General features: G+C 44.2%; 1 protein-coding gene across 1 annotated transcript in view; it reads right to left on the bottom strand.

Annotated features, from left to right (window-relative positions):
• Positions 1-13,017, bottom strand: part of NUP133 (nucleoporin 133) — a 942,256-nt gene that overhangs the window by 555,027 nt on the left and 374,212 nt on the right. The window contains exon 13 of the mRNA XM_069234985.1: positions 7,150-7,313. Coding sequence (XP_069091086.1) covers positions 7,150-7,313 — 164 coding nt within the window. The remainder of the gene's footprint in view (positions 1-7,149; positions 7,314-13,017) is intronic.

The following is a 13,017-nucleotide window of genomic DNA, read 5'->3' as shown; positions in this document are numbered from 1 at the left end:
TGCAGCGACTAATGCCACGAACAGATGTACACTGGGTAAGTGACATTTTCAGTTCGATGGCATATGTTGCTGCAGATACACATGTGTGGCATAGATTATAAAGCAGTTACCTCCCCTAAAAGCGGTGGTTTAGCCTGTAGGAGTTGAAGTAGTTTGGAATAATGTTCTTAGTACAGCTTGGCCCACTGTAGCTTGTTGTGCATTTAGTACGTCTACACAGTAGTGTTTAGTAAACGTGTGAGGCGTAGACCAGGTTGCAGCCTTACATATTTCGCTCATAGGAATGTTTCCTAGAAAGGCCATTGTAGCACCTTTCTTTCTGGTTGAGTGAGCCTTTGGTGTAATAGGCAATTCTCTTTTGGCTTTAAGATAGCATGTTTGAATGCATCTGACTATCCATCTAGCAATGCCTTGTTTAGAGATTGGATTTCCTATGTGTGGTTTTTGAAAAGCTATGAACAGTTGTTTTGTTTTCCTGATTAGCTTTGTTCTGTCAATGTAATACATTAGTGCTCTTTTGATGTCTAATGTATGTAGTGCCCTTTCAGCCACAGAATTTGGTTGTGGGAAGAACACTGGCAATTCTACTGTTTGATTTAAATGGAATGGCGAGATTACTTTTGGCAGAAATTTTGGATTTGTTCTTAGAACTATTTTATTGTTGTGTATTTGAATAAATGGTTCTTGTATGGTAAATGCCTGTATTTCACTTACTCTTCTGAGGGATGTGATTGCAATGAGAAATGCGACCTTCCAGGTTAGATATTGCATTTCACAGGAATGCATGGGTTCGAAAGGTGGACCCATGAGTCTTGTTAAGACGATGTTAAGATTCCATGAAGGAACTGGTGGTGTTCTTGGTGGTATAATTCTTTTTAGCCCTTCCATGAATGCTTTAATAACTGGTATTCTAAATAGAGACGATGAATGAGTAGTTTGTAGGTAAGCAGATATTGCTGCGAGGTGTATTTTTATAGATGAAAAAGCGAGATTTGCTTTATGCAAATGTAGTAAGTATCCTACTATGTCTTTAGTAGAGGCATGTAATGGTTGTATTTGATTGGAATGGCAGTAGTAAACAAATCTTTTCCACTTAGATGCATAGCAGTGTCTAGTGGAAGGTTTTCTAGCTTGTTTTATGACCTCCATGCATTCTTGTGTGAGGTCTAAGTGTCCGAATTCTAGGATTTCAGGAGCCAAATTGCCAGATTCAATGATGCTGGGTTTGGATGCCTGATCTGTTGTTTGTGTTGTGTTAACAGATCTGGCCTGTTGGGTAGTTTGACATGCGGTACTAGTGAAAGGTCTAGTAGAGTTGTATACCAAGGTTGTCTTGCCCATGTGGGTGCTATCAGTATGAGTTTGAGTTGGTTTTGACTCAACTTGTTTACTAGATATGGAAGGAGAGGGAGAGGGGGAAAAGCGTACGCAAATATCCCTGACCAACTCATCCATAAAGCATTGCCTTGTGATTTGCGGTGTGGGTACCTGGATGCGAAGTTTTGGCATTTTGAGTTTTCTTTTGTTGCGAACAAATCTATCTGGGGTGTTCCCCAAATTTGAAAGTACTTGTTCAGAACTTGGGGGTGAATTTCCCATTCGTGGACTTGTTGGTGGTCTCGCGAAAGGTTGTCTGCTAGTTGGTTTTGTATTCCTGGAATAAATTGTGCTATTAGGCGAATGTTGTTGTGAATCGCCCACTGCCAAATTCTTTGTGTTAGGAGGCACAATTGTGTTGAGTGTGTTCCTCCTTGTTTGTTTAAATAATACATTGTTGTCATGTTGTCTGTTTTGACAAGAATGTATTTGTGTGTTATTATGGGTTGGAAGGCTTTTAACGCTAGAAATACTGCTAACAGTTCTAGGTAATTGATATGAAATTTTGTTTCGTGTATATCCCATTGTCCTTGAATGCTGTGGTGATTGAGGTGTGCTCCCCACCCTGTCATGGAAGCATCTGTTGTTATAACGTATTGAGGCACTGGGTCCTGAAATGTCCGCCCTTTGTTTAAATTTTTGCTGTTCCACCATAGAAGCGAGAGGTATGTTTGGCGGTCTACCAACACCAGATTTTGAAGTTGACCCTGTGCCTGTGACCATTGTGATGCTAGACACTGTTGTAAGGGTCGCATGTGTAGTCTTGCGTTTGGGACAATGGCTATGCATGATGACATCATGCCTAGAAGTTTTAGCACATGTTTTTCTTGTATCTTTTGGTTTGGAAACATAGCACTTATTACCTTGTGGAATGCCTGCACTCTTTGTGGACTTGGAGTGGCAATTCCTTTTGATGTGTTGATGGTTGCTCCTAGATATTGTTGTGTTTGACACGGTTCTAGGTGTGATTTTGTATAGTTGATGGAAAACCCCAGTTTGTGAAGGGTTTGTATGACAAATGTGGTGTCGTTTGCGCATTTTTTTACTGTGTTGGTCTTGATTAGCCAATCGTCTAGGTAAGGGAACACATGTATCTGTTGTCTCCTGATGTGTGCTGCTACTACTGCTAGACATTTTGTGAACACTCTTGGTGCAGTTGTTATTCCGAATGGCAACACCTTGAATTGGTAATGTATTCCTTTGAATACGAACCGTAGGTACTTTCTGTGAGAAGGGTGTATTGGTATATGAAAGTACGCATCCTTTAGGTCTAATGTGGTCATGTAATCTTGCTGTTTGAGCAGTGGAATGATGTCTTGTAGTGTGACCATGTGAAAATGGTCCGATATGATGTAGGTATTTAGTGTCCTGAGATCTAATATTGGTCTTAATGTTTTGTCTTTTTTTGGAATTAGAAAGTACAGGGAGTAAACTCCTGTGTTTTTTTGTTGTACTGGTACTAACTCTATTGCATCCTTTTGCAGTAGTGCTTGAACTTCTAGTCCTAAAAGTTCTAAATGTTGTGGTGACATTTTGCGTGTTTTGGGGGGGATGTTTGGTGGGAAGTTGTGGAATTCTATGCAATAGCCATGTTGGATTATTGCTAATACCCAATTGTCTGTTGTAATCTGTTGCCAAGATTGGTAGAATTGGCTTAGTCTTCCCCCCACTGGTGTTGAGTGAAGGGGTTGCGTGACTTGAAAGTCACTGTTTAGGTGGAGGTGTTTTTGGAGTCTGGAATCTTCCCCTACTCGTTGGGAATTGACCCCCCCGATATCCCCTGAAACCTCCCCTTTGGAAGGAACCCTGATATGGTGTGGTTCTTGTTTGTTGGCTGGTGGTGTCTGTGGGTTGGCCACGAAACCCCCCTCTAAATGGAGTTTTTCTGAAAGAGCCTCTGCTCTGCGGGGAGTAGAGTGCGCCCATGGCCTTGGCCGTGTCTGTGTCCTTTTTAAGTTTTTCAATGGCTGTATCCACTTCAGAGCCAAAAAGTTGTTTCTCGTTGAAGGGCATATTAAGGACAGCCTGCTGGATTTCAGGTTTGAAGCCTGAAGTGCGTAGCCAAGCGTGTCTCCTTATGGTGACAGCAGTGTTGACTGTTCTTGCTGCAGTATCGGCTGCGTCTAGTGAAGAGCGGATTTGATTGTTTGAGATCGTTTGTCCCTCTTCCACTATTTGCTGCGCCCTTTTTTGGTATTCCTGGGGAAGATGGTCTACGAGAAGTTGCATCTCGTCCCAGTGTGCTCGGTCATATCTGGCCAGCAGCGCTTGTGAATTTGCGATGCGCCACTGGTTGGCTGCCTGTGATGCTACTCTTTTCCCTGCCGCATCAAATTTTCGGCTTTCTTTGTCCGGAGGTGGGGCGTCGCCAGATGTATGTGAATTTGCTCTCTTGCGAGCTGCCCCTACTACCAAGGAGTCAGGTGGTAACTGCGAAGTAATAAACACTGGGTCTGTGGGTGGTGGTTTGTATTTCTTATCCACCCTTGGGGTGATGGCTCTTGATTTTACGGGCTCTTCAAAAATTTGTTTTGCGTGCCGTAACATCCCTGGTAGCATTGGGAGACATTGATATTGGCTGTGTGTAGCCGAGAGGGTGTTAAATAAAAAATCATCCTCTATAGGATCGGAATGCAGTTGGACATTGTGGAATTCTGCTGCCCTAGCCACCAGTTGCGAGTATGAGGTACTGTCCTCTGGCGGTGACGGCTTTGTGGGGTATGACTCGGGATCATTGTCCGGCACTGGGGTGTCATACAGGTCCCAAGCGTCTTGATCCTGATCGTCATGACTTATGGTAGTTTGCGCTGGTGAGTGCATTTGTGGCGGTGTTTGTGCCGGCGATGCCTGTGGTGGAGAGGGCGGAGGCGTGACTTTTTTAACCACTTTGACTTGTGGTTGTGCGTCATCCTTTGGAAGTTCGATCCTTCTTTTCCTCATGATTGGGGGAAGGGTTGATATCTTCCCTGTGTCATGCTGGATGTACAGTCTCTTTTGTGTGTAGTCCGATTCTACACTTTGGAGCTCTTGTCCAAATCTGTGCATTTGGCCACTTATTCCTTGTTCCTCTGAGTAGGATGAAGGTGTGGTATTTTTCGGCGCCGAGAGAGAATCTTTTTTCGGTTTCGGCACCGACAGAATTTTTGTTCCTTTCGGCATGGATTCTCGGTGCCGATGTTTTTCGGTGCCGGTATCTTGTTTTTGTCTCTCGGAGCCGCTTTCTCGGCTCCGAGGTTGCTCCATGGCGGTCCCTCGACCGGAGTCGGGTGTCTTCGCTATGGGCGTGCCCTTTTTCGGCGCCTTCGACGGGTCGCCTGTTTTATGGGTCGAGCCATGGCCTGTTGGCAGTGGCGTCCCCTGGGCTTTCGGTTTGTCGATGGATTTACTTTTCGACGTCTTACTCACAGTTTGTTGCTGTTGTTCGACGTCGGAGTCTCCGGATTCTGATTCCGGAACCGAGAATGTTTCCTCTTCCTCGTCGAAACGTTGTTTTGTCGACGTGGACGCCATTTGTTGACGCCTGGCTCTTCGGTCCCGGAGTGTTTTTCTGGACCGGAAGGCTCGACAGGCTTCACAGGTATCCTCCTTGTGCTCGGGGGACAAGCACAAGTTACAGACCAAGTGCTGATCTGTATAAGGATACTTACTGTGACATTTTGGGCAGAAACGAAACGGGGTCCGTTCCATCGGCTTCGATGTCGCACGCGGTCGGGCCGACCAGGCCCCGGTGGGGGATCGAAACTACCCCAAAGTCTTCCGATGATCGGTGTCGATGTACCTAACTATCCCGAGACCGAACGGAACAATACCGACGCTTTCTTCCGAGATTCTGACTAACTTTCCGAACCGAAACACGGAGCGAAAAGGAATACGTCCGAACCCGACAGCGGAAAAAAACAATCTAAGATGGAGTCGACGCCCATGCGCAATGGAGCCGAGGAGGGAGGAGTCCTTCGGTCCCGTGACCAAAAAGACTTCTTCGAAGAAAAACAACTTGTAATACTCCGAGCCCAACACCAGGCAGCGGACTGTGCCACACATGTGTATCTGCAGCAACATATGCCATCGAACATACATTACATGTTGCCTCCAAGTTCAGCCTGACTGCTTTGTGCCAAGCTACCAGAGGGGTGAACACAGGTTCATTTGAGGTTTGCTTGTATTTCACAAGAATGACAAGAAATGTGGTTGTTGAATAGGGGGTTCACCCCACTCAACAAGTAACCCAATTTCCTACAACACCAATGACCTCAAGCCTGCTTCATCCATCCCACCAACCTTTCCCTGAAGAATACTGCAATGGCAAGCCTTCAAAACCTTACCTTTTCCAGATCTTGCTGACAAACTCAACTTCATTAAAGTCATGTCTTATGAAGATAATGTCTTACCATAATCCTTCATCAAAGATCTCTCTGGGGAGTCTGTCTTACCGCTACTTACAATTGTCAGTGTCTCCCTCACTCAAGTCATCTTCACAGAACCTTTTGACAGGCCAGATCCTTCCCCTCCTAAAGACACCTATGCTAGACCTCTGCAACTACAGACCCATCACTTACCTATTATTCATCACCAAGGTCATTGTTTATGTTAAACTCCAAGATCACATTGGTGCTATCCATCTCCTGCATGACTACTTGTTTGGCTTTAGATCCCACTGGAGCATTGAGCCACTACATTACACATTGTAAACAATGCCTTCTTGACTACAGACGAGGATGACCCATGCCACCTGATATTGTGGGACCACGCAGATGCTTTCAATGCTTCCTCATAATAATCACCCTGTAGTCTCAAATGGGATTCACCTAATGTCCATTGCCGGTCCTTCTCCTACCTTTCCTCCCAACATCAGTTTGTTCACATTGACACCCCTAGGTTACAAAATATCCCAGTCACCTGTGTATCTCCTCAGGGTTGCATATTGGCTCCTATCATCTTCAATATTTACATAAAACCGCTTTGTAATCTACTCCCAGACAAAAACATCAAAACTAACACATATACCAATGATACATAGCTCTACTTGACTGTCTAAAGAAAGGGAGTCATTCAGCATCTCTAACACAGCTTGTACATCATCCACATCTGAAGTCCAACGCCTACCTGATAAACAACCAAATCAAAACAGTATTCCTGCTATCTGATTTACAAGAAACAAAAATACAGTACAAAGCTGGCTCAGTGACAAACCTTGACGGCTACAAACCCCAACTTTCACCAAATGCCATTTCACTTGGATTAACCCTGGAAACCAAGATCAGCCTCAAGAAACAGGGCAACAGAAGACAGCCTGGCCCCACTACGTTTCTTCCAGAATGCAACTTTTATTCAGGCTCTCGTACTCTTGCATTTTGATGGTGGTTATGCCCTACTCCATGGAATCTCAGGTCCCCACAATGACACCCCTTAGTGGTATTTTGTAAGCTACAGCACATCTAATCCAGGGCCTGAACAAATATGATCACATCACCCCATCCTGCTGAAACTCCATTGGTTCCCCTTGCCGGCCAGAATGATGTTCTAAACCTGCTGCATTATGTACAAAGCCATCACAACCAGTACTCCCACTTATCTTGCAGGCAAACTCACCATCTCTGGTGGTTCTTAGCACACACACAGCGAGGACACTATCAGACTGCAGGCAAAGGAGTGCGAGAAAGTAAAAGAAGACAGCTGCCCTTTTCCATTTATGCAGCAAGGTTCTGGAGCAATATCCCTGCATCCATCAGGACACCCATGCCTTAAGTACACAATATTATAATTTACTCTTACCATCAGGCACAGATTCAGCCCATCGGGGATCCAATGCAGGGTAGTCATCGACCAAATCTACACTTATTTGTGCCACAGCTGTGTCCAGTTCCAAATCGGAATCGAAATCTGGATCTACCGGAAAGAGTTCCTCCACCATGCTTTGTGCAATCAATAAATCTTTCCTACAAAAAATTATTACAGCATTGTCAATAAACACCCAAGCCAGTAGTCAATTATCACACCGAATAATTGATAATTGCATTTCTGAAATACATTTTCTAACAACTGTAGTTGGTTTAACAACTTAAATAAGTAAAGCCTAAATGCAGCAAATGCTTCTCCAAAAACATGTCATGCCCTCAAAGACAAACAGCAAGCACGAAGTTAGGATAAAATATATTATATGTGTTATTCTTTGTTGCCAATTCGCGAAATTGAATAAAATTTGGTATTACAATAAATATCCTTATTCCAGGTTTGTGCTGAGTTACCCATTTCTGATATAGAAAGCACAGGCTAAAACAGTTTCAAGAGGACAGCCATAATGACATCAATATATGCTCTCTCTTTTACATCTAATGTTATATAACTACAACATGCGGCAGGAGAAGCTGAAAACTAAAACAAAGCAAAAACTGGCACGGCCAATAGGTCTTGCTTTACTGAGCCCACAAATCCAAACAAAGGACTGTAAAATGCTATTTGCATCTGTTGGCAAATTAGAGCCAAACTTACTGGCTTTGTCAGAGCTAGGTGTCCGGAAATAATTACATCAAACTGCAGGGCAAAAGGCTGTTACTCATCCCAAGATTGAGCAGCAGAAACCTGAAGGCCACAGGCTGCTAGTTGTTCTGAGAGTAAGGGGAACAAGCCTGCAAAACTACAGGCGGTTAATGGGTCAATCAAGCAATCATTCAGTATTTGTATAACGCGGCTTGTCACCAGGGAAGGTATCCAGGCGCTTGTTGCCGGTGTTATTCGAAGAGCCAGGTCTTCAGCTCCTTTTCTGAAGTGAGTCAGTGAGGATGCAGTGTGGAGGTGCGGGTGGAGCATTTCAGGCCTTGGCGGCAAGGTGGGAGGAGGATCCTCATGTGCGGCAGCAGCGTATTCAAGGGATTTTTGCAAGGTGTCTGGAGTAGAGGTTCCTGGAAGGATGGTGGAGGTCCAGGCAGTGGTTGAGGTAGGTGGGTCCTAGGTTGTGGAGGGCTTTGTATGCGTGGTCAGGAGCTTAAAAAGGCATCTCTTGTGGATTGTGAGCCAGTGGAGGTCCTTCAAATGGTGGGTGATGTGAGTTCTCTTAGGCAGGTTTAGGATTAGTCTCGCTGCTGCATTCTGGATCGTTTGGAATCGCTGCATGAGTTCAGTGGTGGTGCCTGCATAGAGTGCGTACCTTTAGTCTAGGCGGCTGGTGATGAGGGCCTTTGTCACTATTTTCCTTGTTTCGAGGGGGGGGGCATTTGAAGATCTTGTGGAGTATGTAGAGCGTGAGGAAATAGGCAGAGGAGACTGTGTTGACTTGTCTCATCAAGTGTTCACTGTTGAGAATTATGCCAAGGTTCTGGGCGTGGTCCTTTGGTTTTGGCTGTTACTAGTTCCCCCAGCCACCAAGAGCCGTTTCAAAGAGTTTATTCTCTACCAAAGATCAGCACCTCTGGTTTGTCCGTCTTGGGGTTCTGGTAGTTGTCCCTCATCCGAGTGGAGACACTTTTCATACACTTATGAATGTTTGTCTTCGTTTGGATGAGGACGGTTGAGAGCAAGAGGATGAACTGAGTGTCGATGGCATAGGAGACTATGTTGAGAGATCTCACAATGTCTACTAGTGGAGTCATTTAAATGTTGAAGAGGGTGTGGCTGAGTGAGGATCCTTTGATGACTCCGCAGATGATGTGCTTGGCTTGCGAGATGTGTGGTGGTCAGAGGGGATGGAGGGCGGGTGGGGGGGGTGGGGGGGGGGGGGGGGGTGTTCGGACTCTCTGGGTGCATCCCACGAGGAAGGATGCCATCCACCCAAATGCATCGTGAATGCCTCCAATCTGGCATAGTCGGCTGAAGATTGTGTGGTGGGAAAAGGTGTTGAAGGCAGCAGATAGGTCTAGTAAGATCAGGGCAGTTGTTTCTCCTCTGTCGAGCAGAGTCTGGATGTCATCTGTTGCCGTGATCAGAGCTGTCTTGCTGCTGTAATTGGCTCTGAAACATGATTGGGAAGGGTCTAGCAGGTTGTTTGTCTCCAGATGTTCGGTGAGTTTGATGGCCTTCTCTAGGACTTTGGCAGGAGCAGGGAAATGGAGGGATTGTTTTGCAGCTCGCTGGGGTCTGTTGAGGGTTTCGTGAAGAGGGGTTTGAATTTGGCTTCGGGTTATGTGGCTGTAGTGAGGACCGTGGTGAGCTGGTTCTGCTCTCGTCTCTTCCACGGTTGAAAATTCTGTGGGGGCAAGGATCCGTGGGAGCCCCTGAATGGATGGAGATCAAGATATTGGCCGTGGTTAGGGCACTGAGCTGTTCCCACGTGAGGAGTGGGTGGTCGGCTGTGGTTGTGGAAGTAAAGAGAGGGGGCTCCTGGGGCTTCAAGTTTTTGTAGAGGGTTTTTATATTGTTGTGAAAGTGGGCGGCTAGGGCCCTGCAGAGTTCTTGAGAGGGAGTGGTGGAGTTTTCGACTGCGATGGGCAGGCAAACAGATGAGGAAAATTAGTTCTGTTGGTGCTGTATTCGATTCAGTGTGTTAGCGCGACTTTTTGGGTGGTTTTGATCTGGCCATGGTAGGCGTTGAGGGCTGATTTGAAGGTGGCTTGGTCGGTGAGGCTTTTGCTAGTGCACCATCTTCTCTTTAGTTGTTTGCGTTTAACCCCCTTGTGTTCCGGTGTGTACCAGGTGGCTTGCTTTGTGGTTTTGTGTGTCTCCACTTTCTTCAAAGGGGCGACTTGATTAGCTGCTTTTGTAATCCAGTTTGTGAAGTTCTGTACAGCCTGATCCACATTGTCAGTGATGTTGGGATGTGCGTTGCTGAGGGCGTCGGTTCAGAGTTGCAGGGTGACTTAGGACCAGCCCACAGGAGGGTGGCTGGAGTGGTTTGGGATGATGTGGCGATCCACGGTTTAAAAAAAACACCACCAAAAAAAACAAGCGTGGCAAAGTCAGATGGATTCTCCTTTTTGACCAATTGGCTTTGCCAGTACTTTTTGGGGATGGCTCTGCAGCATTGGCCCAAAACAAAAAAAAACAAAAAAAGGAAAAAAAGAGGCACATCATGATGTTGCTGGTGGCTGAGTTATTCCGCATATGTGCATATACGAGGTGACTTTTGGGTCCACATGCATCCAGGGCCTACAAAATGACATGGGTGACTTTTTTTTTTTTACTTTACCATTTCAAGATTGCAAATGCCATTTGGGGTGGTAATTGAAGAAAAAAAAAAAAAAAAATACCCCCCCAAAACCCCAGTGACCTGCCCGCAGCAAAATGGCAGCTGCCAGGACCTCCAAAAATTTTTTAAAAAATCATAACGCTATTTTAAGGTGGGGGCTGAGAGGGATATATTGCATAAGAGTTAGGAGAAGCATTGGACAGGGTGTGGGAAGCAGTCACTAACATGGAGCATGTGGGATGGCTGTTTGTGGGGCGCTACGCAAGACAAAATGAAAACACATGGTGCAGAGAAAAAGAAACATCAATTCCCATGGAATGTTAACAGTAAACAGAAAATAGTTCCCTGAATGTGATCAGCAAACCTATACAATTCATCCAATCAAAAGGATAAGAAGCTATGATCCAAGGGAGGTTCAAACACAAAAAGAGTAATTAAGACATCCAATAAGAAACAACTAATTGAGAGCAACAAGAAGCCAACCAGCGGCAAGCAATGTGCTGGCGCACAGCCCACTGTAAGTTTTTGTTATCTTCTACAAGAGGTATTTAGCGAAAAAGCTAAAAGCTGCCTGTACACAAAACCCAAGATCAGCAGCTGAAATTTATTATAGTAAAACTTTAAACGACTTTTGATATACATTTGAAAATATTTAATAAATGAAGCAGTAGTTCTGTCAGTGAGACTTGAATCATAGTTTCTATCACATATATATGTTACTTTACTTACACCAAACTGATGTAACACTACAGTGGCAGACTGTTTTTATAACAACAAAGAATAAGTGTCCAAGTAAAACACATTTCATTTCCTCATGAGTGTAATTTCTGAAGAAAATGCTACGCAAACGTTTTCTGAAAAAGACTTTCTTTCTAAGATGGCAAATAGTGGTTGGAAAATGTGGTGCATGTCCACTTTGGTTGGAACCAAGTGATTAGTAAAAATCACGCAATCAGCATATTATAAACACCTCTCGCTGCTTTACAGTTCCTCCTTCTTATAGGGTGTTTTGCTTTCCATTGGTTTTTGTGTGCATAATGGTTCAGGGTTGTTTTCTTTGTTCTTCCAGCAAAATACAACTCACTCTATATGTTATCTGGCTCTAGCTCGTAGTAAAATTATTCAATTCATAAGGGCCATCCAAAAAAAAAAATATCAAAAACGTCCCCCCTAGCATCTAATAACCTGACTTTGTCTTTTGAGTTACATATTGCTCATGCAACCCCAAGTTCAGCGGATTTCACCGACTTCATTCTCAAGGCTTTAATCTTAGAATGGGCCAGAGGTGACAAAACAGTTGCCTCAATACACAATAGGAGTCTCATGGTACCAAGCTTATGTGAACAGTGGGCGACCTCAGGATAAATGCGGGCCAGCACCAGCCCTGTGAGCTCATGCCTTTATAGGGATGAATTGTTGATGAAGTGGCCATAGCAACAAATCTTGGATACCGAAATCACTGGAGAAGGATGCACCTGCTTAGACAAAAGCTAACTATGAAATATGGGAATTGTCTCAGAAGCAAACACATATACACATGGAAGCCATCCAGCAACACCAGTTAAGTTACACAGCAAATTTCGAATTGCACAGATAAAAAGGTCAGAATATGTGCAATGGAAAATACAGAGGCATAACACAGCAGCTGTCTAGAGCAGCTCGACATACCAGGAAAGTGCCATAGGATCACCTGCACATCCAGACTCTCAGAGGAGTCGGTGTCCTCAAGGATATAAATGCACAAGGGTTGAGTATGAGCAAACTGATGTGCTGTCTACAAGCCACAAGCATAGACAACAAGTTTGAGAACAGCTCAAAAAAGCACAAAGCCACGTTGGAAAAAAAAAAAATCAGAGTGCCACTACTTTTGTTATTGATCTCATGAGACTTTGGGAAGGCTATTTTATTGCCATACCCTTCAGATTAAGAAAAGCTAATAAGGTTGCCTTCATGACCCTCATTCGAATCATGACAAAGGTATAAAACTGCTGCTCAAGGAAAAAAGGGCTGATTTGTGTTTAGAATGTATATGAGACATACAGGGAGTGCAGAATTATTAGGCAAGTTGTATTTTTGAGGATTAATTTTATTATTGAACAACAACCATGTTCTCAATGAACCCAAAAAACTCATTAATATCAAAGCTGAATATTTTTGGAAGTAGTTTTTAGTTTGTTTTTAGTTTTAGCTATGTTAGGGGGATATCTGTGTGTGCAGGTGACTATTACTGTGCATAATTATTAGGCAACTTAACAAAAAAAAATATATACCCATTTCAATTATTTATTATTACCAGTGAAACCAATATAACATCTCAACATTCACAAATATACATTTCTGACATTCAAAAACAAAACAAAAACAAATCAGTGACCAATATAGCCACCTTTCTTTGCAAGGACACTCAAAAGCCTGCCATCCATGGATTCTGTCAGTGTTTTGATCTGTTCACCATCAACATTGCGTGCAGCAGCAACCACAGCCTCCCAGACACTGTTCAGAGAGGTGTACTGTTTTCCCTC

This window comes from Pleurodeles waltl, chromosome 5 (genome assembly GCF_031143425.1).
Source record: "Pleurodeles waltl isolate 20211129_DDA chromosome 5, aPleWal1.hap1.20221129, whole genome shotgun sequence".
In the NCBI taxonomy this organism is placed as follows: Eukaryota; Metazoa; Chordata; class Amphibia; order Caudata; family Salamandridae; genus Pleurodeles; species Pleurodeles waltl.
Note: the sequence above shows the minus strand (reverse complement) of the source record. Positions and strands in the feature narration are given on the sequence as shown.